Source organism: Neophocaena asiaeorientalis, unplaced genomic scaffold (assembly GCF_003031525.2).
Source record: "Neophocaena asiaeorientalis asiaeorientalis breed wild unplaced genomic scaffold, Neophocaena_asiaeorientalis_V1.1 scaffold124, whole genome shotgun sequence".
Taxonomy (NCBI): Eukaryota; Metazoa; Chordata; class Mammalia; order Artiodactyla; family Phocoenidae; genus Neophocaena; species Neophocaena asiaeorientalis.
This window is the reverse complement of record NW_020174135.1, coordinates 822,072-846,326: the sequence shown is the minus strand read 5'-3', so window position 1 is coordinate 846,326 and position 24,255 is coordinate 822,072. Positions and strand designations below refer to the sequence as shown.

Below are 24,255 nucleotides of genomic sequence, written 5' to 3'. Positions count from 1 at the left end.
ATGAAGGGCTGTTGGCATCAGAGAAGAGCAGGCCATTGTACCTCTGGACGGAAGCAGGGCAGCATTGCTGAGGGTCAGTGGAGTCTGAGCTGGGCTCTGTGTGCAGGAGCCAGCATCGTAGGACCCGCAGAGGGAAGGGGAGCAGGCTGGCCTGGACCCTGAGTGTTCAGTCAGCAACACGCAGAACCAGCCTTTCAGCAGACAAATTGGAAGGAGGGCTGGGAGGGCCTGGGGTGAAAAGTGACTTTACAGACGTTCCCAGAGTGGGCTCTGCAGTGGTGCTAAGGAGGTGCATGTGCACGGGGACATACAGCTGACAGTCCTGCTGCTTTACAAGCAGGGAAGGGGCTGCAGTGGGGTCGGGGCACATGCAGCGTCTCCTAAGGGGCCTCACGGTTGTGCACAAGATATTTATCTTGTAGTAATTTGTAAGGTGTACATATGCTTGTGGGGCTTTCTACAACTATTTTATTTTACAGTTAAATTTTTGAAAAACCTCAAAAGTCACTTGAATTCATGATGTGGTTACACTGCTAATTTGTTACTTTGTTTTATCTGATTCCTTCTGTATTTTCGGGGTCACTCTTTTAAAGTTTGATGTGATTTGGCATTTTAATTATGTGAATCATGAATGATCTCAGAGTGAACAGTGTAACATAGGATGCACTCCCAAAGGTGTTGCTTCTGGTCCGTCCCTCCCCTTTCCCCTTCCTTCCTGTGAGTAGTGTCCCTCCCTGCACACGCACATACAGACACACACACTCACGCTTTCCCCACCTTGTTCTCCAGTAGCTGGTGTTCCTTTGTTCCCAGTGTTGTGTACCTGACTCTTTTCATTAGATGGTATATATCCTAGTGAGATTTCTCAGTAGAAATGGAGGCCTTTCTCATCTCTTTTTCCTTTCTGTTTCTTTTTCCCTCCTTCATTTCTTTGCTTTTTTTTTTCACTGCTGCATGTGCTCCCTTGGATTCAGCTGATTCCCTGCTTTTGTGTTCCCAGTCCTTTGGTTATGGTAAATAATGTTGCACAGTTGCCCTGTATGTATGTGTTTTGTGCTTTGCTGTTGTGAAAGAGGATACGTTATAAGAAATGGTGTGACAGCATGGGCAAAGAGTAAATGGACTTTTGTAATTTAATATTTTTTATGTTTAAAATTGGATGGGGTTGTGAGTATGACAGTAGCTCTTTTCAGGCTTTAACATTTTAGCTGTGCTTTTATTATTGAGCATATGTTTTATAGTGGTACATATATTTTATTAGCAAAGTTATATCACACACTCTTGGGTATTTTTGTATATTTATTTATTGTATTATTATCAAAACATAAGCTAAAGGTAGAAATGATCAATGTAGTCTTTCTAAAATAAAGTAAACCTTTATTACTAGTAAACCTTAATAGTCTAGAACACCAACTAGGAGACAAGTGAATAAACAATGACTTCTATCTTTTCAGCAGACTCATTTTGTGAGTCAAATAAATAGTACTTTTAAGGATTTTTGTTAATGGGAATCTGTAGATATATCATTTCTGTATCCCACTGTGCTGTGAATTGTGGCTTTAAAGTACCTGTAACTTAGGAGTTTTTCTTCTCTTATTCCAAGGTTCATGTTTTATTCGAACTGATCAACTCGATGGTGAAACTGACTGGAAGCTGAAAGTGGCGGTGAGCTGCACGCAGAGGCTGCCGGCTCTGGGGGTGAGTGTTGCTGTCATTATTCCATCATTTACTGTAGTGGCCATTTCTGTGCAGTAGATACAGTTCTGTTTATACCAACTTAATTAATGTGTTGATAATGTTTTAAAATAATTTCTTCGTTACTAAGTTCATTGAAAATTATGCCCACGTAATTTCTCTGGTGTCTTACCACATAACCTTTTTGAGGTATGGTTTTAAATGTTCCTTTTGGCTTGACTCTTAGGTTTTCTTTCTTTTCTTTCTCTTTCCTTTTTGTTTCTATTTTTAAAACCCCCCTCATGTGAGTAATCTTTGAAATCGAGAACTCTTGGTGGGGTTAGCTACATCCATTTTTGGTAACTGACTGACTCCCAGGAGGCTGTTCAGATACTGCTTTGGTAGAACTCGCGTGGGCTTAGCCCAGCCTTGGACACCAGCCTGTCCACTTCAGCTTTTCCCTTTGAAGGTGGAGGGGAAGTGAATTGTTCCTTCCTAGGGAGGGGGAATTGAAGTGTTCCTGTGTGTCTCGGCAGAGTGAGAAGGGGAAAGACACCTTTGGACTTCTTGCTTGGCCTTTGCTGCCTGGGGAACAGGCAAGAGGTGGGACCAGAGGGCACAGTACTTACGGATCTCAGTGTTTTTAGTGATCTCTGAAACAGATCTCATGAGTGCTCAGAACCTCCTAAACTGCTATACATCTTTTTTTTTTTTTTTTTAAATCAAAATCACGGTTGTGGTCATTTGGTGTTTGTTTTGTGTTATACGTATGATTTATCTGAATGAGAGAAGCTTTATCTTACATGATTTGCTGATACTCACTGGAGAGTAAAGAAAGATTGAGGGTCTTCAGAATGACCTTGGACCCAAGCAGTTGTTGGTTAAGGGAAAGGAAATTGAATCCTCTGGATTTGGTCACTTTCCTTAGATGGGTTGGATTTGATAGGAATAGCTACTGCACATAGCTTACAGTTAATTACTGTGGATAGCAGGAACCTTCCTTATTGTAAATATTGCACTTTTTGGAAACTAAATCTGTTTGGCATGTATAAGGCTTGGCAGTATTTTGTTTCTTTAGGTTTCTTCCATTGCCTGTACTTAGGTAGTACCGAGGTTGAAATTCATTCCTTGCTTAGAGTTTGTTGGTTTCTTGGAGCTGTGGGTTCCTGGTTTTCTTCTCTTTTCCATCCTCCTTTCTGCGCAGACCCCTGTCTCTGGGACACGAGCGACAAGTGTGTTAGACTTGCTGTTCCTGCAGATGTCGAGCTTCTGCTGCTCTCTTCTCAGTCTTGTTCTCTTTCTGTGACTCAATTTTGACAGTTTCGGCTGCTCTGTCTTTTTTTTTTTTTAGTTGCACAGCTTTGGGGATTTTAGTTCCCTGACCAGGGATTGAACCCGGGCCCTCAGCAGTGAGAGCACGGAGTCCTAACCACTGGAGCATCAGGGAATTCTCATTTTGCTCTGTCTTTAGATTCACTAAGTTTATCTTGTGCAGTGTCTAGTCTTCTGTTAAGACCACCCAGCTAATTTTTTTATTCCAAATCTGGTATTTTTAATCTCTGGAACAAGGTTCCACCTGGTCACCCATTTTTGTTATTGTTTGAATACTTTTCTTTCCTAATATGTTCATAGTTTCATTTAAATCTTTCAGCAGTTTACAACACTTATTGTTTGTCTGTTAATGCCATTGTCTCTTATTTTGGGCATGTTTCTTCTTAAAAAAATGTTCTCCTTGTTACAGGTCACACTTTCCTGCTTCCTTGCACAGCTGGTAATTTTTAGTTGGATGCTGGATATTGTAAATACTATATTTTTTTCTTCCTTCAAAATCTATTGATCTTGATTTTCTTAGTTCAGTAACTTGTGGATAAACTTGATCTTTCCAAGAGTTGTTCTTAAACTTTGTTGGGGTGGCCATGGCTCACGGGCCCAGCCGCTCCGCGGCATGTGGGATCTTCCCAGACCGGGGCTCGAGCCCGTGTCCCCTGCATCGGCAGGCGGACTCTCAACCACTGCGCCACCAGGGAAGCCCCTGTTATATGTTTTTAAAGAGGTCTTTATATATAGTTTGCTAATCATCTTTCATTCATTTGTTTTAATCTCTTCTAAATATTTTCATTTATAATTTCTGTTGTCCGTATAAAAGTTTAGCATCCTTATATAAGGTGACCTAACAGTAATTTTACAGTAGTCTTTAAAATAGTTACTTATGTAATGTGATAGAAGTGCTAATTATTACTATGGTGATGATCATATTACAATACGTAAATGTATCAAACTGACTTGTACACCTTAAATTTACACAATGTTATATGTCAAGTATATTTCAATAAAAATATTTTTAAAAAAATAAATAGTTACTGCTTTTGGTTTTATGCTTAGACCATTTCCACTCCATGACTATGTTTTAAATGGTTACTTTAAAATCACTCCTCCTTTACACGTGAACTCTCCAGTCTAGCTAGCATTTGTTTGGAGTCGAGCTCTGAGTAGGAAATCAAACGTAAAACAACCTGCTGGCTGGTCGTAGCAGTCCCGTTTGCTGAATAGCTCACTGTTTTAGCACAACTATAAAATTGCCCTGGGAGGTTCCAGTTTTAAACTCTCGCCCTCAGTGTATGAGTGTGCAGGGTTCTCCACACCTTTGCCGAGTGAGTACGTGTCGCAAACCTATTCCCCCAGCCTGTTTCCTGACTTTTTGCTTTAAAATACCTTTTGCCATATAACTTTGTTTAGGTAAATATTAAAATTAACTTTTGCTTAGGTAAATATTTATACGTTTTCCTTTTTGTTTGTGGATTTTGTGTTGTGCCAGAAGGCTGTTCTCCCACAGTGTTCATTTATCATCTTAACCGCTGCCAGTGTCCCTTGTTACTGGAGCCTGCAGCCGGGCCGCAGTTTTCTCTGCCCAGGCTCCTCCTCTCTGCTCTCTCCAGCCTCACTCGGACTCCCAGCGTTTTCTGTGTGCTCTTCCTTCTTTCGCGTGGTGAGATAAAGCCGTGCCGTCGCCTTGTCCCTGAAGACACCCAGCTTGCAGTTCTCACGCTACTTGTTAGAATGGCTAGTTTTCATCCTGAGACAGTCGTGGAGCCTGTTGACTTTCTAACGTGCTTTGAGCCCATTGCTGGGCTCCCGCTGCTCTTGTGTGCTCGCCTTTTTCCTCCTCTGTGTGCTTTCTCGTTTTTCTAGTGCGCGTCCTCAAGTGGTCTCTCCAGGATTGAAGGGGGAGCAAAGGTCACGAACCCCAAGTGACCGGAGGGTTTCTGTTTGCCATCAGGCTTGGAGGCCGCACCTCGGAGTCTGTCCCTCTGCACCTCACTTCCAGCAGTCACAGGTGCTCCAGGGCACACTGGGAAGCAGTTGCACAGAAAAATCCTTTGTAGCAGATTTAATTCGCTGAGAGTGTTAGAAAAGAAGTGCACTGTTAAGATACTGTATTAGAATTTTTCTGAAAGAAAAGCCAAACAACGAGTATGTGGTATGTGATGGCATTACCTGGATTCCAGGAGAGTGGGTCAGCTGTGACAGAGGCTAGTGTCGGGGAGGGGCGTGCGGAGGACTGCTAGAAATGCCCACCCCTTGGTCGTGTCGTCGGTGCGTGCTTGTATTCAAATGCAGAAAATTGTACACTTTAAGCATGCATAATTTATTGCTTGTAAACGATATCTTAAGAAGGTATTTAAAATTCCACTATGATGTTATCTATATTTTTAAATATTCCCTTTGCCGTGATCACAGGAGGTACATTTTATTGTATTCAGTGTTATAAGGATGGTCTCCTCATTTTTATTAGGAATGTAGATGTGTATAAATTGCAAACTACTTAGAAAGGCAGAGTACGCAGCTCATACACTGCTACTTCTAAGGTTTTGTGGTTGATACACTTTGATAAAGAGTGTGTTAAGCATTTGGGTGAAGTAACTGGAAAATGAAAACGTTTTCAGTTTTGATATTATCATAAAACCAAAAGGCAATATATTTTAGAAAAAAGGAAATTTAGCTGAATTTGTGATTCATCCATCAATTTATTTATAAAATTTATTTGTTTATTTTTGGCTGCCTTGGGTCTTCGTTGCTGCGCGTGGGCTTTCTCTAGTTGCGGCACGCGGGGGCTACTCTTTGTCGTGGTGCGCGGTCTTCTCATTGCGGTGGCTTCTCTTGTTGCAGAGCACAGGCTCTAGGCATTCAGGCTTCAGTAGTTGTGGCACGCGGGCTCAGTAATTGTGGCTCGAGGGCTCTAGAGTGCAGACTCAGTAGTTGTGGCACACGGGCTTAGTTGCTCTGCGGCATGTGGGATCTTCCTGGACCAGGGCTTGACCCCGTGTCCCCCGCATTGGCAGGTGGATTCTCAACCACTGTGCCACCAGGGAAGCCCCATCCATCAATTTAAATTTGTAGCTTCATATAATTTGACATATTAGGTATAGACGTTTTTTCATAGGAAAGAAAGCTCTAATTTCATTATGGACATAGACAAGGCAATTTGGTTTTTCATCAAATAGCTTACGCTGTCCATAACTGTCACTCATTTTGACTTTTCTGTCTCTAATGTGATGGATCTGGGGAGTGTTTGGTGACATTCGCTGTTTGTCGCATCAGTGGAGCATTGTGTCCACAGTGACACCAAGAATGATTAAACCTACAATCCTTAGAGCTCTTTTTAAAGAACTGAGGACGCCACCAAGAATAAGCTCTCGAATTCCGTTGTGTCCAGAGCACCTAATGTGATCAGAGAGTTGAAATTTAGTTGGAGCGGTGCTGCCGATCCAAACCTGTGACGGCAGGTCCGGCTTCTTGCTGTCGCGGACATGGAGACGTGTGGGAATGTGTTTCTGCTCTTGTGATCAGGCAAATTTATTAACGACAGTGAGGGCACAGTAATTTTCAATAAATCACGACTCGCTGATGTATTTCAAAAGATCCATATAGGAGTAAACAATACCATTTGTATTTAATTAGTTTTATTGAACGAAAGGCAATTTTATTGGTAATGAACCACATGTTATGATTAAGGATGTATTTTAATGACCTTTAAGTAATGCGAACAAATGTTGCCCTTGACCTAATAGCAGAGGCTTTCCTACATTATTGAAAACTTCAGAATGATTTTTAAATTATCATGAAAAGCTTTGAATGACATTCTCATTATTGTGCCATTATTCAGTCATTTGATGTCTAACGTACTAGATGAAATGCCTTCCTCTAAATGTTCATGTACATGTGGAAGCGCGGGGGTTGTTGCCAGGCGGTTCTTTATTTCCATGTATCAAAAGGCAGTCTGTTATAGGAGAACTTCATTTTTTGAAAATGACTGTGTGACGGTGTAGGACTTAAATGACGAGTGATCCTCCAGCTTGCCTTGTGCCAGGAGTCGGTTGGCTGTCTTTTCACAAGTCTAAAATTATTACGCAATGCATTTCTTCTTGTGTAAACTAGCCTGGCTTAATTAACTTGAACATAAATTTTTATTAGTTAACATATAATCTAAGCTGCGGTAGCAGACCCACTGTGGTGAGCTGGTGTGTTCACCCTTCATCCAGTGCAGCGTCTCTAACCTGCATGTATTTTGCAGGCCCACCTGAAGGCATGTGAATGAGCTTCCCCAAGTTTAACGAGCTCTCAGAGAACTCTCACGGCAGGATGGGAGTGAGCTGTCCCTCTGCCCCACTGGCATTGTCAGCTGGCAGGTGCTGTCCTCAGCCCCAGGGGTCTGTGTGGCAGTTGCTGTGTAGGCAGTGGCCTCCCTTGCAGCCTGGAGCCATGGCTCCCCTGCTGCGTCTGGAACTCAACAGTGGCCGTGGTGTTTTCGGCAGAGGATCATTCTGAGAGTGATGTTTGGAGGTTCAGTCATGAGCTCAAACCTTCCTAAGGCTCTGGAAGCACTGCATTCCATGTGTTAAGTCCCTTTCTGCTCTGAGATCTAGAGTGATACATCCCAGATCCTGAGAGACGTTTCTTCTCCCTCACCTAACAGCCAGAGGTGGGTGGTCCCAGCTGAGCGCGCAGCTCTGTCGTCTGCAGTCAGTGACCTTCAGCCGCGTCCCAGTGTCTGCTCCCCTGCAGCCTGGCCAGCGGGAGCGGAGGGCACGGGGATGGGGCAGCGGCCTCGTCACCCTTCTGCCTCCAGGTGAGCGGTGTGGGGAGGGCTGGCTGTGACCGTGCTGAGGGGGAGCCACGCGCCCACGCAAGGTCGCAAGTTCCGTCTTAAAACGGCGACGGGAAGAATGGTGGAGAGTGGTCTCTGTCATCATTCCTTCATTTTGTTTTCCATCGAGTTTCTTTGATTACTTCCTACGCTTCTTACTGGGTGGTGTACGCTGACGCTTCTCCGTTGGTTCTCCTGGAGGATTTTACTGCCCTCAGAGCAGGCTGCTCCGTTTAGAACTGTTGTTACAATTACCATTTTTATTAGAATCAGTTATTTCCCACTTGTTCTCCAAGGAGCTTGAAGCAACATGAAAGTCTGTATGTCCCTCACCTACGTTAGAGTAGGAAATAAATGAAATGTAAACTGCCAAGTCGTCCGTATGTCTTCTAGGAAGGAGAGAAGCCATATTAGTTGTAGAGTGTTGCCTGTTCTCTGTTGAAGAATGTTTTCTTGAAGGGATGGAGCTTTCCAGACAGCCCATCAGGCGGGGCTCCCCTGGCAGAGGAGCTCTCCTGGGGAAGAGCCCACAGCCAGCTGCCCCTCCTGAGAGCTGGTGGGCGGCCGGGAAGGCAAGACCCGTGTCAGCCGAGCCCTGAGCCTCTGTGAATGCGGGGCGGCAGGAGCAGAGGGAATGAAGACGGGTCTCGAGGTCGCTGTAAGAAATCTGGGAGGACATTAAGTCCAGACAGGAGCTGTGAGAAAAGATCAAGAGCAGAGTAAGACCTCTTGGAAAGACACGTGATGGCAGAGGTCCATCGAGTATCAGGACAGGAACGTGGCTCAACAGGGGAAGCAGAGTGGCACTTCCGGGTCTAGCTTGGTCCTCAGCACCACCTGTCCTCCTCCTCTGCGTGTTGTTAACTGTCCCGAGGTAGATGGCATCCGAGAAATTGCCCAGAATTAAACTGTGCACTTCGCTACACCAGTGAAACCATCACCACAGACAAGATAGGGAAACCCCTGTCACTGCCAGCCTGTCATCCTTTGTGTGTGTGTGGGTCAGTTGCGGTTCCTCTTTTCGATAGCAGTGCTTTCCCACTTTTCCACTCTCCTGTAATTTCTGATCCACCCGCCTTTCATCAGATGATCTTACCTTGCAGAGAAAAAGCATTATATCAAATGGAAATCCCCTCCATTTCCCACCCTCCCGGCACCTCACCCCCCTACCTGCTGGTGCAGCGAAGCCGTGTCCCCTCTCCTGTCTGAAGGGAAGTCTTCCACCACCTTTGCTTCCCCCTGCTTTCTCGAGACCTCCACCTGCCGGTTACTCTCTGCCTTGCCTTCTCCTAGCCTCTCCCTCTGCCGACCCCTTTTTCTTAGCCCTCAGGCCTTCAGCCAACTCTAGTGTCTCAGGTGTCACTTCCTCAGGGTTAGGTTACTTGAATATATTTAGAAAGCTGACTTGCTTTGTTCATTGGCTTTTCAGCTTTTCTACCTCTTTGCATGTCTTTACTACTTGCTAGAGATGGCAATATGAATTTAACTAAAAGTGTATCGTGAAAACTTAACGTTGTATCACTTCACGTTGAATTAAGAACCTTGTAATTGAGTAGATCCATTTACCCCACTCATTTTTGGCGCTGAAGCACATCGCACATTTTTTGTGTGCATATATATTTGTATGCATTTATATACTTTTTGTATATGCAGTGTATCTACGTATATCATCAACTGTTCTGTTTTATCTGTATCTTAAAGAAGTAAAGTGAAAAGACAGGATTTTTGTTTTTCTTTTGATATTAACCCTGTTTGTTCCTTACCATTCCTTCCTAAAGATCTGAGTTTCTACTGGATATCATTTCCCTTCAGCCTAAAGAACTTCTGTTAGCATTTCTTGTAGTGTATGTCTGCTAGCAGTGAATTCGCATTTTCATTTATCCGAAAATATCTTAGTTTCACCTGTCCTGTTTTTGTGAAGTATATTTTTGCTGAATATTGAATTCAGGGTCGACCAGTTTTTTCTCCCCACAGCACTTTAAATGTTTTGTTCCATTGTGTTCTGCTTTCATTATTTGTGATGAAAAATCAGTGTTATTTTGCTAGTTTTTGCCTGCATGTAATGTGCCATTTTTCTCCAGGTATTTTTGAGATTTTTCTCTATCTTTGGTCTCTTATTATGCTGTGACTTTGATTGTTTAAAATTTTACTCATCTGTCTAGGGTTCGCTGGGCTTCCTGAATCTGCACATTTATGGCTGTCAGCCAGTTTGGCGTATTTTCAGTCATTGTTTCTTCAAATACCTTTTCTTCCTCATTCTCTCTGTGTGCTGCTTCCGGGAACCCAACTGCAAACAAACTCCTGCTGCTCTCTCAGGGACACTGCGGCCGTACTCACTTTCAAGATCTCTCTCCTCTGTGTTCTTGGGATTCATCATCTCTTGAGCTGTCTTCAAGTTCACAGACTCTGTTCTCCAGTCTGCTGTTAAGCCATCCAATGAATTGATCTCAGACGTAGTTTTTTCAATTATAGAATTTCCAGTTGGTTCTTCTTTTGTATACGTGTTTTCTTTTTCTCTGCTGTGGTTTCCTGTTTGTTTATTGTTTATTAGGAGAATGTTTTCCTTTAAAAATTTGAGATGTTCTAGTGGCTGCTTTGAAATTCTCATCTCTTAATTCTGATGTCTAGTCATCTCAGAATTAGTCTTCTTTGATTGGACTCTACTTGAATGTGGATCCTGTGTTCTCGTTTCCTCCTGTGTCTGGACATTTTAATTGGATCTTCAACATTACTGATGCATTGTAGAGACTCTGGATTCTCTGATGTTCTTCTGAAGAGCATTGGGGGTTTTGTTTGGTTTTGTTTTGACTGGTGGTAACTGACTGAAGTCAGACTGCCAGCTCCATCTTCCCTTCTGTGAGGAGCCGCGGAGGTCTTTGTTCCTTTCTTCTGTCTGAGCCGGACTGCCTGAAACCTGCCTGCACGCGCGGCTTGGGCTGAGCATCAGAGCGCGCACAGCACTGCGGCCCCCTGAGGCCTCCCACTCCTCTCGCGCGTCAGCGTCTGTGGTCTGACCTTTGTTCTTCATGTCCGGAAGGCTGTGTTTTCTAAGTGTTAGCAGCCATGAGGCAAACCCAAAACAAAACAGGAAACAAACGAAACGTATAAAAATGGCAAACTGTCTATGACGGGGGATCCTCCAGACGCCCCCAGTTTTGATGATTCTCTCGGAGGGCTCCCAGGGCTCAGCGTCTTGTCCTCCTCGTGGCCACGAGCGGTTACAGTGAAAGGGCTCAGAGCAGTCAGCACAGAGAACAGGCACAGGCGACATCGCAGGAAAGCAGGCAAGAGCTTCCAGACTCCCCTCCCAGGGGACCCACACAGGACACGCTGAGGTCCCCACCATAATGTGGGAACACGTGGGAAGTAGTTTCTACCAGGGAAGCTCATTAGAGACTCACAGGGCCTTTACTGGGGGCTGGGCCTGGAGGCACCCTCTGCCTGGGACGTACCACATGCCAGACGCACCCCCCCATATCCCCCGCCCCCCGCAAGAAGGAAAGTGGGTGTTCGGCATGAGCCGTGTTGCTTGAATAACTGGTTTAGGCACACTCTTATCTGGGAAGGGTGGCAGCTCTCCTGGGATCCACGTTCCCAGACCCCAGCCAAGGGCCAGCCTTGCAAGCAGGGCTTTCTCAGGCCTGCTGTGTTAAACTTGCTGCACAGCCCACTCGCTTGGCCGGAGCGTATTTGCAGCAAAAGTATACGCAGCATTGTTATCCTTAGACCCGGCGCAGCTGGGTGAGACCAGCCCGCATTCTTGGTGTCGGCGAGCCCTTCGGGAGGGTTGAAGCAGTGCCCGTGCACCGTCACCGAGGAGCCCGAGCTGTCAGGTGTGCCCAGCGGCCCCTTTGGGTTTCAGGCGCCGGCCTCTGGCAGAAGCGGTCAGGGCAGTGCAGGTTTCCTCAGCGGGAGGGGAACCTGTGGACGCCTGTGGGAGGCTCGGCTGATCTTGTCCTCTCTGCTCCTCCCCAGGGCCAGGGCTGTGTTCCTTCTGTCATCACAGGATCCTCGTGCACCAGGCGGCAATCCTAACTCTGTCTCTTCAGACATCCCTTCCTCCCCAGGCCTTTCAGCTGGAAGGGTTTTAGGCAAGAAACAAAGTATTTTTTGCAGGAAAATATTTTCCTATAACTTAACCAGGAAGACACACCATGTTCAGGATTTGGTCAAGAAGAACGCTGAATCCTCAGACTTTTTCAGATGGCTCTCCATAGCTCCCCACCCCTTCCATCCTGAGCGTTAATCTTGGGCGTGGCCCAGGACAGGTCACCCCCTTGCTGGGACAGCGCTCTTAGTAATCAGACCGCAGCGTTAGGTGTGAGTCTCAGGAGGTGGGGCAGGCTTGCGGGCCGCGGGGCTGCCTCGGTGCCGTGTGTCTTATAAGCGTTGCCGGCTGCTTCTGACACAACCTGCCAGGGGGCAGCAGTTGTCCATTGGAGTCGGGAGAGTCCGCACACCTCTGTTGGCCTTAAAAACTGTTCCTTTGAGTTCTCTTCCATCCTCTTCCGTAGCGTTGGCAACAAAACATAAGAAAACCGTCACTTTTGGTAAATAAGATATGAAAAGTATTAATTGGTAATTGGAAAATTTCCAAGTCATTTTGTTTAATTATTATGGAATTAATTCAGATATTCTGTTTTCCAGGACCTTTTTTCTATCAATGCTTATGTTTATGCTCAGAAACCACAACTGGATATTCATAGTTTTGAAGGCACATTTACCAGGGTAAGTTAAGTCTTTTGTTAAACACAAATATATTCACTGATATATTCATTGTGTAAGTTAAAAGTAGCAAACATTTATTTTGAAAAAGTAATTAAATCAATAATCAATTCAAACAAGTTCTGAACTAAAAAGTGAAGACCTAGAGAATGTTTCAAGTTCTTAAATTTTCCTATAGCAAATATTTCTTTGGGGTACATTCAGTACAGTTTTTCTATTTTTAGCATATTTACTCTTTTTTTAAAAAATTTATTTATTTATTTTTGGCTGCGTTGGGCCTTTGTTGCTGTGCGTGGGCTTTCTTTAGTTGCAGTGAGCGGGGACTGCTCTTCGCTGCGGTGTGGCGGCTTCTCCTGTTTCAGAGCGTGAGCTCTAGGCGCGTGGGCTTCAGTAGTTGTGGCACGCAGGCTCAGTAGTTGTGCCTCGTGGGCTCTAGAGCGCAGGCTCAGTAGCTGTGGCGCATGGACTTAGTTGCTCCGCGGCATGTGGGGTCTTCCCAGACGGGACCAAACCCGTGTCCCCTGCATTGGCAGGCGGATTCTTAACCACTGCGCCACCAGGGAAGTCCCAGCATATTTATTCTTGATAAGATCCTTTTCCCTTAAAATATTATGAGTCAGTAAAATGAAGTAATTCAGCTATTTCAGTTTTGATTTTGGATAATAGTTAATACATTATGATATCCACATCATTTCTTGATTTTTATTAACTGGTTGGATGGATATCTGTATGTGCACATCCATTTCCTTATATACACATATGTGTGTTTCATTCTACATTCTCTTCATTATTATGGCGTTTTGGTATAGCCATCTACTTCTCTCTTTTTAGAGTTGATACTTTGTTCTATAAAACCATTAAAGTCAAAGGGAAAACTCAGTATTCCTGGATTATCTATTTCTGAGTTAGGCAGTTATTAGGAAAACTCAGTATTCCTGGATTATCTGTTTCTGAGTTAGGCAGCTTTTCTCTCTTTACCTTGAACGGCTGCCCCGGCTGTAAGCACAGGGTGGTTCCCTGCCGGACAGTTTTCTGTGGAAGAAACAGGGAAGGTGTTGGAGCGCTGTAGCCAAGGACTTGGATAAGCTCCTGTGTTGTGAAGACTGTAATGATGGTGTGGGAGCCACTGGGTGAGAGCTTGATTTGGTTCCTGATATATTTGGAAATTTATAAATATGTTATCACCATTAGTATAAAACTATATAAAAATAAAAAGGTTAAAGGTATTTAAAACTTTTATAGCCTTACCATCCTAATATAAATAGTCATATTATTCTTTTGACTCTTCCCCTTCAAATTGTTTCCCATGTACGTACATACTGGAATAACATAAGCCTCATTTTTTTCCCCGCTTAAGATATATATTTCCTTAGTATTTTCTATATTGATGCAGCCATATAATTATCAATAGATATTTTTAAGCTAAAACTACTAAATGCAGCAAGTGTAACATATTTTACTTGACAAACTGTAACTCCTAAGGGACTTTGAAATGAAGGCAAAAGTGTGTGTGTGTCTGCAGAAACAGAGAATGGCCGTGTGCTGGCTTCAGAGTATGGAGTAGACAAACCCCTTTAATCAACGGCTGTCTGTGGAGCTCTTGCATTTCAAGACCCAGTTTAAGTACCATCATTTGGAAGGCTTCCTTGTATTCCCTTTTCTTTGATATTGTTGCACTTCTGCCTGCCTTTATATTTGCCCTTGGGGTTCTATTTTGTCATTGTTCTGTGCTCGTTTAGCTCTCACATGAAACCAGAAACTACTTAGGTGAATGGCTGTCTTACTTCTTATCATAGCTCCAGTTTCTAATACAGGGCTTGGTGTATATTCAGATACCAAATACACATCTGAATGAATTGAAGAACTCTCCTCTTTACAGATGATATAACTAAGGCACAGTTAAAAGAAACACCAGTTTATAATCCTAAAGTGAATTGTTTCTTGAGGAATAGCACCCCACCTGTGTGGACAGGTGGGGTTGCTTCTGTGTTTTAGCTATTGTGAATGATGCTGCTGTGAATGTGGGAATACAGATACATCTTTGAGACCTTCCTTTTAGTTCTTTCGAGTATATACCCAGAAGTGGAATTTCTGGATCATATGATAATTCTATTTTCAATTTTTGTGGAACTGCCAAAAGCAGTGGTTATACTGTTTTACATTCTTACCAGCAGTGAACAGAGGGTCCAGTTTCTCCACATCCTCACCAGAACTTGTTGTTTTCTGATTTTCTGATAGTAGCCATGTTACTGGGTTTGAGAAGTTATCTCATTTTGGTTTTGATTTGCACATTACTAGTGATTAGCAATGTTGAGCATCTTTTCATGTTCTTTATGGCCATTTGTATACCTTCTTTTTTTTTTTTTTTTCGCGGTACGCGGGCCTCTCACTGCTGTGGCCTCTCCCGTTGCGGAGCACAGGCTCCAGACGCGCAGGCTCAGCAGCCGTGGCTCACGGGCCCAGCTGCTCTGCGGCATGTGGGATCTTCCCGGACTGGGGCACGAACCTGTGTCCCCTGCATCGGCAGGCGGACTCTCAACCACTGCGCCACCAGGGAAGCCCTGTATACCTTCTTTGGAGAAATGTCTATTCAAGTCCTTTGCCCATTTTCAAATTGGGTTGTTTGGGTTTTTTGTTGAGTTTGAGGAGTTCTCCATATATTCTGGATATTAATTCCTTCTCAGGGCCTTGATTTGTACGTATTTTCTTCCATTCTGTGAGTTGCCTTTTACTCTGTTGATAGTGCCTTTGAAGCACAAAATTCATTGATCTTCATGAAGTCCAGTTTGTTTATTTTCTCCTTTGTTACTTGTGACTTTGCTGTCATATCCAAAATATCATTGCAAAACCTAATATCATGAAGCTTTTGTCCTATGTTTTCTTCTAAGTGTTTTATAATTGTAAGTCTTGCATTTAGATCTTTGATCCCTTTTGAGTTATTTTTGTATATATTGTTAGGGAAGGGTAACTTCATCCTTTGCATACGGATATCCAGTTTTGTCAGCATCATTTGTTGAAAAGATTGTCCTTTCCCCATTGCGTGGTCTTGGCACCCTTGTCAAAACATTTAACCTTATATGCAAGGGTTTTTTCCTGGGCTCTCCACTTTATTCCCTTGGTCTGTATGTCTGTCTTTAGGCAGCACTATACTGTTTTGATTACTGTAACTTTGTATTACATTTTCAAATCAGGAAGTATGAGCCCTCCAGTTTAGTTTTTCTTTTTCGAGATTGTTTTGAATATTTCAGTTCCCTTGATATTCCATATGAATCTTAGAATGGATTTTTCTATTCCTGAAAAAAATGTCATTGGGATTTTGATAAGGGATTGCATTGAACCTGTAAATCACTTTGGGTAATACTGACATATTAACAATATTCAGTCTTCTCATCCATGAACATGGGATGCATTTCCATTTATTTATGTCTTTTTTACTTTCTTTTGGAAATATTTTGTAGTTTTCATTGTACAAATCTTTCACTTCCTTGGTTAAATTAATTCCTAAATATTTTATTGTTTTTGATGCTATTATAAGTGGAATTGTTTTTGTAATTTTTTTCCTCAGATCGTTCATATATAGAAACGCAAGTGATTTTTGCAAGATGAATTTGTATTCTGCTACTTTGCTGAATTCATTTATTAGATCCAACCATTTTTTTGTGAACTCTTTAGGATTTTCTACATATACGATCATAACATCTGCAAGCAGAGATAATTTTACATTTTCCTTTCCAAATTGTGCCTCTTATTTCTCTTTCCTGTACAACTGCTGTGGCTAGAACTTCCAGTATTATATAGTATGTTGAATAGTTGCGGTGAAAGCAGACATTCTGTTAGAGGAAAAGGTTTTAGTGTTTCACCATTTGGTATCGTGTACCCAGTGGGTTTTTCATATATGGCTTTTATTATGTGGAGGTAGTTAGTTCCCTTCTATTCCTAGTGTATTGAATGTTTTTTTTTATCATAAAAGGGTGTTGAATTTTGGCAAATGTGTTTTCTGCATCAATTGAGATGATCGTGTGGAGTTTTTCTCTTCATTCTGTTAATGTGATGTATTTTGTTGATTGATATATATGTTGAACCATTGTTGCATTTCAGGAATAAATCTCACTTGGTCACAGAGTTTAATCCTTTTAATATGCTGCTGAATTTGGTTTTTTGGTATTTTGTACAGGATTTTTGCATCATTGTTCATAGAAGATATTGGTCTGTAGTTTACTTTTCTAGTAGTCTCTTAGTCTGGCTTTGATATGAGGGTTGTGCTGACCTCACAGAGTGAGTTAGGAAGTGTCCTTCCTCTTCAATTTTTTGGAATAATTTGAGAAAGATTAATATTAATTCTTTAAATTTTTGGTACATTTCACCAGTGAAGTCATCAGGTCTAGGGATTTTCCTTGTCAGGAGATTTTTGAGTATTGATTTAATCTCTGCAAGGTATAGGTCTGTTTAGTTTTTTTATTTCTCCATGATTAGTCTTGGTAGATTTTGTGTTTTTTAGGAATTTGTCCATGTCACCTAGGTTATCCTGTTTGTTAGCGTATGGTTGTTCATAGTACTCTCTTATAATCCTTTTTATTTTTTTAGAATCGTAGTAATATCCCTACTTTTATTTCTGATTTTAGTAATTTGAGTCTTCCTTTTTTTCTTAGTCCATCTAGCCAAAGGTTTTTCAATTTTGTTGATCTTTTTGAAGAAGTAACTTTCATATTTATTAATTTTTCTGGTTCTTTGTTTATCTCTGCTCTGTTCTTTATTTTTACCTTCCTTCTGCTAACTTAGAGTTTAATTTGTTCTTCTTTTTCTAGTTCCTTAAGTTCTAAAGTTAGGTTGTTGATTTAAGATCTTTCCTGTTTTGAAATTTAAACAATTATAAATTGTTATAAATTATATAACTATATAAGCTAGAAATTTCCCCCTTAGCACCACTTATGCTGCATCCCATGGGTTTTTATAAATTATATTTTCCTTGTCATTTGTCTCTAAGTATTTTCTAATTTCCCTTTTCATTTTAATTCATTGGTTTTTTTTTTAACATCTTTATTGAAGTATAATTGCTTTACAATGGTGTGTTAGTTTCTGCTGTATAACAAAGTGAATCAGCTATACATATACATATATCCCCATATCTCCTCCCTCTTGCATCTCCCTCCCACCCTCCCTATCCCACCCCTCTAGGTGGTCACAAAGCACTGAGCTGATCTCCCTGTGCTATGTGGCTGTTTCCCACTAGCTATCTATTTTACATTTGGTAGTATATATAAGTCCATGCCACTCTCTCACTTCGTCCCAGCTTACCCTTCCCCCTCCCTAATTCATTGTTTTTTAAAAAGAATGTTGTTTGATTTCCACAATTTTGTGAATTTTCTGTTATTAATTTCTAACTATATCTTGTCATGGTTGGAGTAGATATAGATACTTTATATGATAATCTGTTTTTTAAAATCTATTGAGACTTAATTTGTGGCCTAACATAAGGTGTGTCTTAGAAAATACCCCATATGCACTTGAGAACAATGTGTCTGCTGTTGTTGTGTGGAGTGTTCTGTAGATGTCTGTTAGATCTAATTGGCTTATTGTGTTAAGTTCTCTATTTCCTTACTTCAGTCTGGTTGTTCTACCCATAACTGTGAGTGGGATATAAAAGTCTTCAACTATTTCTCCCTTCAGTTCTATCAATTGTTGCTTCATATATTGTCTTTTATTAGGAGCATAATGGTGTATAATTATCATATCTTTTTGCCTTATTGAACATTTAATTAATACATAATGTCTCTTGTGATCCTTTTTGATTTAACATCTGTTTTTTTCTGACATTAGTATAGCTACCCCTGCTCTCTTTTGCTCACTATTTGCAGGGAATATCTTTTCCCATACTTTAACTTTCAACTTCTTTGTGTCTTTGGATCTAAAGTGAGTCTCTTGTAGATAGCATATAGTTGGATCATTTGTTTTTATCCATTCTGCCAATATCTGTCTTGTGATTGGTGAGTTTAATCCATTTATATTTGAAGTAATTAGTGATAAGGAGCAATTTATTTCTGTCATTGTACTATTTGTTTTCTATATGGCCTATAGTTTTATTGTCTCTCATTTCCTGCATTACTGTCTTGTATTGTGTTTCATTGATTTTTTTTATAGTGAAATGTTTAAATTTCTTTCTCATTTCTTTTGAGTATATTCTGTAGCTGTTTTCTTTTTGGTTACCATGGGGACTACATTTAACACCCTGAAGTTATAACACTCTAATTTGAGTTTGCACCAAGTTAAGTTCAATAACATATTAAAACTCTGCTCCTTTACAGCTCTTTCCTCAGCTCTTTCAGTTGTCATTGTCACAAAATTATATCTTTATATATTGTGTCCTAAAAATATAAACTAATAATTCTTTTAAATGCATGAGTGTCTTAAATTATGTAGAAATAAGATTTGGAGTTACAAACCAAAGTTACAATAATACTAGCTTTTAGAATAATAACTTGCTTTTTTTCTCTAAATATATTAGTCTCTTAAATCATGTAGAGAAGAAAGAGTACAGTTACAAACCATTGTTACAGTAATATTTACTTTTATAATTATTCATCTGCATTGAGATCTTTAATTCTCCATGTGGTTTTGAAGACTGTCTAGTGTCCTTTTATTTCAGTCTTCAGGACTCCCTTGAGCAGCACTTCTTGCCCGGAAGGTCCAGTGGTCACCAGCTCCCCTCAGCTTCTCCCCCGCTCCCCAATTTGGCTAAGCATGCATTTTTTTAAAAATTGTTATTGGAGTATAGTTGATTTACAGTGTTCCTCAGCTTTTGTTTATCTGGGAATGTCTTGATTTCTCCCTCACTTTTGAAGGACAGTTTTGCTGGAGATAGGATTCTTGGTTGACAGTTCTTTTTCTTTTAGCACTTTGTCTATACCAGTGCACTGCCTTCTGGCCTCGACAGTTTCTGATGAGAAATCTGCTAATCATTTTATTGAGGATTGCTTGTATGTGATGATTCACTTCTTTCTTGCTATTTAAGATTCTCTCTTTGTCCTTGTCTTTCGAAAGTTTGATTATAATGTGTCTTGGTGTGGGTCTCTTTCAGTTCTTACATGGATTTGACTGAGCTTGAATACTTACATTCATGTCTTTCATTAACTTTGGGGGATTTCAGCCATTATTTCTTCAAATAGTCTCTCTGCCCCTTTATCTCTCTCTTCTTCTTCTTGGATTTCCACAATGTGTATACTGGTTCGTTTTTTTCTGTCCTGCAGATCCCTTAGGCCCTTTCAATTTTCTGCGATCTCTTTTCTTTCTCTTTCTCAGCCTCAGTAATTTCCATTGTCCTACCTTCAGGTTCACTAATTCTTTCTTCTGTCTGCTCAAAACTGCCTTGAATCCCTTTAGTGAATTTTTCATTTTGCTCATCGTACTTTTCAGCTCTTGAATTTCTTTTGGTTTCTGTTTGGGTTTTCTATTTCTTCATTCACATTTCCGCTTTGTTCATACATTGTTTTCTTGACTTTCTCCACATCTTTATGTCTTTGAACATCTTTAATATTTTTCTTTTAAAATCTTTGTCTAGTATAACTGCCATCAGATCTTTTTCAGGGATAGTTTCTGTTGATTTATATTTTTCCTTTGAAAGGACCATACCTTTCTGTTGGTGTTTATGCCTTGTTATTTTTTTGTTGAACACAGTACATTTGAATATAATAATGTGGTAACTCCAGAAGTCAAAACCAGGGTTTGTTGGGTTTCTGTCATTGCTTTTGTTTATTTTATTTTATTTTTTTTGATTGTGGTAGGCTCTCTCTCTGCTGAGGATCAGCCTGAGGTATAAACTGAATGCTTTCTTATGTCTTTTCTGAGCCTTTCCTTGGGCATGTGCCATCATTTTCTGCTTTTTCGTGTATATGCAGTTGTTTTTGAATGTCCTAGTCTTTAATATCTGTCTTCCAAAAGGGGAAAAAGAGAAAAACAAAGGGGGATAAATGGGGCACTCGCGCTTGAAATCCACTTGGTGGGGGAGGGGTTTGCAACAAGGGGGGAGGTGTGGCAACAACGGCCACCAGCCTCTTTGGCTGCATCTCTGCCATCCTAAGCAGCATCAGAGCACAGGTTCCTGATATTGGAGGACAAGGTCCTTCTGGTCCACCCTGGCTGGCTTCTGCAAGCTGCTCTAGAAACACGTGTATGGCCTCCTGCCACGTGGCTGAGGGTGGGACGGGTAGGTGCTACGTGCTAAGACCTGAAAGTCACCACAATTGACTGCAGTAACCATCCAGCGCTTCCCCTGGAACTTGTAAGCCTTCACCAGCTCTGGATTCTAAATTAGTTACATCAGACAGATTCTGTCCCTGTAGTTGTGGCCCAGGTTGGGGGCCATTCCTGGTGCTTCTTGCTCCGCCATCATCCCAGAATCCTCTGTGTAAATTCCTGTCTTTTACCCCTATTTTTCACTGCCTTTTCACTGCTTGTTAGCTGGATCCAGCTGGTGGACTTGTTTTTAACACTGTGGATATCTGAAGTACGAGTAATAAAAAAGTTGCTAATTTGCTTTTTTCTACTTTTCTCTCCTTGAACAGGAAGATAGTGATCCACCCATTCATGAAAGTCTCAGCATAGAAAATACCTTGTGGGCAAGCACTGTTGTTGCATCAGGTGAGAAATAAGCTCTATTTTTAACATGAATTCTCACACATAGGAGACGCTTTGTGTTTTTAAGTGACTCCAAACAAACGTTTGTCAAAGTGCTTTGCACCACAGGGACCTTATTAAACATATACTCCCGTCCAGTGGATGTGGACCAGGCCTTAGAGTCTGCATCTCAGACAAGCCCAGGGCGAGGCTTGCGCTGCTGCTTATCACACTTGGAGGAGCTAGGCTGAAACAGCTAAGGAGCGTGCACCCTTGTGTAGCAAGGCAGGGGGCATTTTGCTAGTTTTGACATCTGTTTCATGGCAAACTTGTCAGTGTGCCTTAAAGACAGGTGGCACAGCAGAACTGGGGAAGCAAACAGTGACTTCAGAGGGCTCTGACCACTTCTCATTCATCTAACAGCTGAGGAGGTCAGTGTGGTCGCTTGTCTGTGGGGGAGAGAAGTATTAGATGAGACAGGGACCTTAGGAGGGAGATTGGGTTGGGCCTTTAGGGGCCACGATGAAGGTTCTTTTAAGTAAAATTGGAGTATGTTGGAATATTTCTAGTGGTTGAACAGGGAGGCCACTTAAATGTACATTTTGTAAAGTAAATTTCTCTGAGAGACATTGAAAATCTAAGTGATTATCACCTTTTCAGAAAATGGTTGACCTTGTGGATGGTACCAGGAGGTAGCAGCAGGGAGCGTTAAGGGTGCTGGTGGGATAGGATGCGGGGAAGCACTCACGGGAGGAATGTCTGTCTCGGCATCTGTCACCAGTGCTGGCAGCGCTCCCCTTAGAGCACAGTCCTCCTTCTGGGGTTGTGTATGGGATCTCCGCTCCAGACCTGGCGCTGGTGATACAGTGTGGGACAGCTTATGGTGAGAAAGAAATGAAGAAAATGAGCCAGAGGGAATTCCCTGGTGGCCTAGTGGTTAGGATTCGACGCTTTCACTGCCAGGGCCCAGGTTCATTCCCTGATCGGGGAACTAAGGCTCTGTAAGCCGCGTGGTGCAGCCGAAAATAAAAAGAAAGAAAAAGACAGAAGTCATTTGAGCTATGCTAAGTATCTCAGAAAAGTGCAGGGGGCCTTGAAAACAAAGAAGTGAAAACCTTACCTGGTCAGGGTCTGGAAAAGGCTTCCCTGAAGAAGAAACACGTGAACTAGATTTTATACCACACAGACGTGCCTAGGTGAGGTGGACACTGGGGATATGTGGCGGCACTGACTTCTCGGCACTGTGTGCAGAGGCCTCGTGCTGAGGGGCACAGCAGGCTGAAGACAGGGTTCCGAGGGCCATGTGCCTGGCACGTGGAGCAGGAGGGGCTCAGATCCATGCAGGGCGCTTCTGCGTTTGTGCTCAGATGGGGCGTGGATACACAGAAGGGTCAGGGAGCTGCTAGACCAGAGCACATGTCCCCTGTAGAGGACAGGGAATGAACAGTTTGTTTATTTGAATTTTTGAATTTTATTTTATTTATTTTTTATACAGCAGGTTCTTATAAGTTATCTATTTTATACATATTAGTGTGTACATGTCAATCCCAATCTCCCAATTCGTCCCACCACCGTCCCCCCTGCCACTTCCCCCCTTGGTGTCCATACATTTGTTCTCTACATCTGTGTCTCTATATCTGCCCTGCAAACCGGTTCATCTGTACCATTTTTCTAGGTTCCACATATATGCATTAATATACGATATTTGTTTTTCTCTTTCTGACTTACTTCACTCTGTATGACAGTCACTAGATTCATCCACATCTCTACAAATGACCCAGTTTTGTTCCTTTTTATGGCTGAGTAATATTCCATTGTATATATGTACCACATCTTCTTTATCCATTCATCTGTCGATGGGCATTTAGGTTGCTTCCATGACCTGGCAGTTGAAAACAGTGCTGCAGTGAACATTGGGGTGCATGTGTCTTTTTGATTTGCGGGTTTTTTTTGGGTAATATGCCCAGTAGTGGCATTGCTGGGTCATATGATAATTCTATTTTTAGTTTTTTAAGGAACCTCCATGCTGTTCTCCATAGTGGCTGTATCAATTTACATTCCCACCCACAGTGCGAGAGGGTTCCCTTTTCTCCACACCCTCTCCAGCATTTGTTGTTTGTAGATTTTTCTGATGATGCCCATTCTAACTGCTGTGAGGCGATACCTCATTATAGTTTTGATTTGCATTTCTCTAATGATTAGTGCTGTTGAGCAGCTTTTCATGTGCTTCTTGGCCATCTGTATGTCTTCTTTGGAGAAATGTCTATTTAGGTCTTCTGCCCATTGTTTGATTGGGTTGTTTGTTTTGTTAATATTGAGCTGCATGAGCTGTTTATATATTTTGGAGATTAATCCGTTGTCTGTTGATTCGTTTGCAAATATTTTCTCCCATTCTGAGAGTTGTCTTTTCGTCTTGTTTGTAGTTTCCTTTCCTTTGCAAAAGGTTTTAAGTTTCATTAGGTCCCATTTGTTTATTTTTGTTTTTATTTCCATTACTCTGGGAGGTGGATCAAAAATGATCTTGCTGTGATTTATGTCAAAGAGTGTTCTTCCTATATTTTCCTCTAAGAGTTTTATAGTGTCTGATCTTACATTTAGGTCTCTAATCCATTCTGAGTTTATTTTTGTATGGTGTTAGGGAGTGTTCTAATTTCATTCTTTTACATGTAGCTGTCCAGTTTTCCCAGCACCACTTATTGAAGAGACTGTCTTTTCTCCATTGTATATCCTTGCCTCCTTTGTCATAGATTAGTTGACCATAGGTGCATGGGTTTATCTCTGGGCTTTCTGTCCTGTTCCATTGATCTACATTTCTGTTTTTGTGCCCGTACCATATTGTCTTGATTACTGTAGGTTTGTAGTATAGTCTGAAGCCAGGGAGTCTGATTCCTCCAGCTCCGTTTTTTTTCCCTCAAGACTGCTTTGGCTATTCGGGGTCTTTTGTGTCTCCATACGACTTTTAAGGGTTTTTTATTCTAGTTCTGTAAAAAAATGCCACTGGTAGTTTGTTAGGGATTGCATTGAATCTGTAGATTGCTTTGGGTAATACAGTCATTTTCACAATATTGATTCTTCCAATCCAAGAACATGGTATATCAGTT

At 41.8% G+C, this 24,255-nt stretch overlaps 1 protein-coding gene across 8 annotated transcripts in view; it reads left to right on the top strand.

Annotated features, from left to right (window-relative positions):
- ATP9B (ATPase phospholipid transporting 9B) overlaps window positions 1-24,255 on the top strand; it is a 215,676-nt gene that overhangs the window by 70,638 nt on the left and 120,783 nt on the right. For 6 of the 8 annotated variants that reach the window (XM_024754795.1, XM_024754799.1, XM_024754798.1 and 3 more), the window contains 3 exons: window positions 1,604-1,698; window positions 12,467-12,547; window positions 21,103-21,178. In XM_024754795.1, the coding sequence (XP_024610563.1) occupies window positions 1,604-1,698; window positions 12,467-12,547; window positions 21,103-21,178 (252 nt within the window). Of the gene's footprint in view, window positions 1-1,603; window positions 1,699-12,466; window positions 12,548-21,102; window positions 21,179-24,255 lie in introns of those variants that run through there. The other 2 variants (XM_024754796.1, XM_024754802.1) reach the window with 2 other exon arrangements.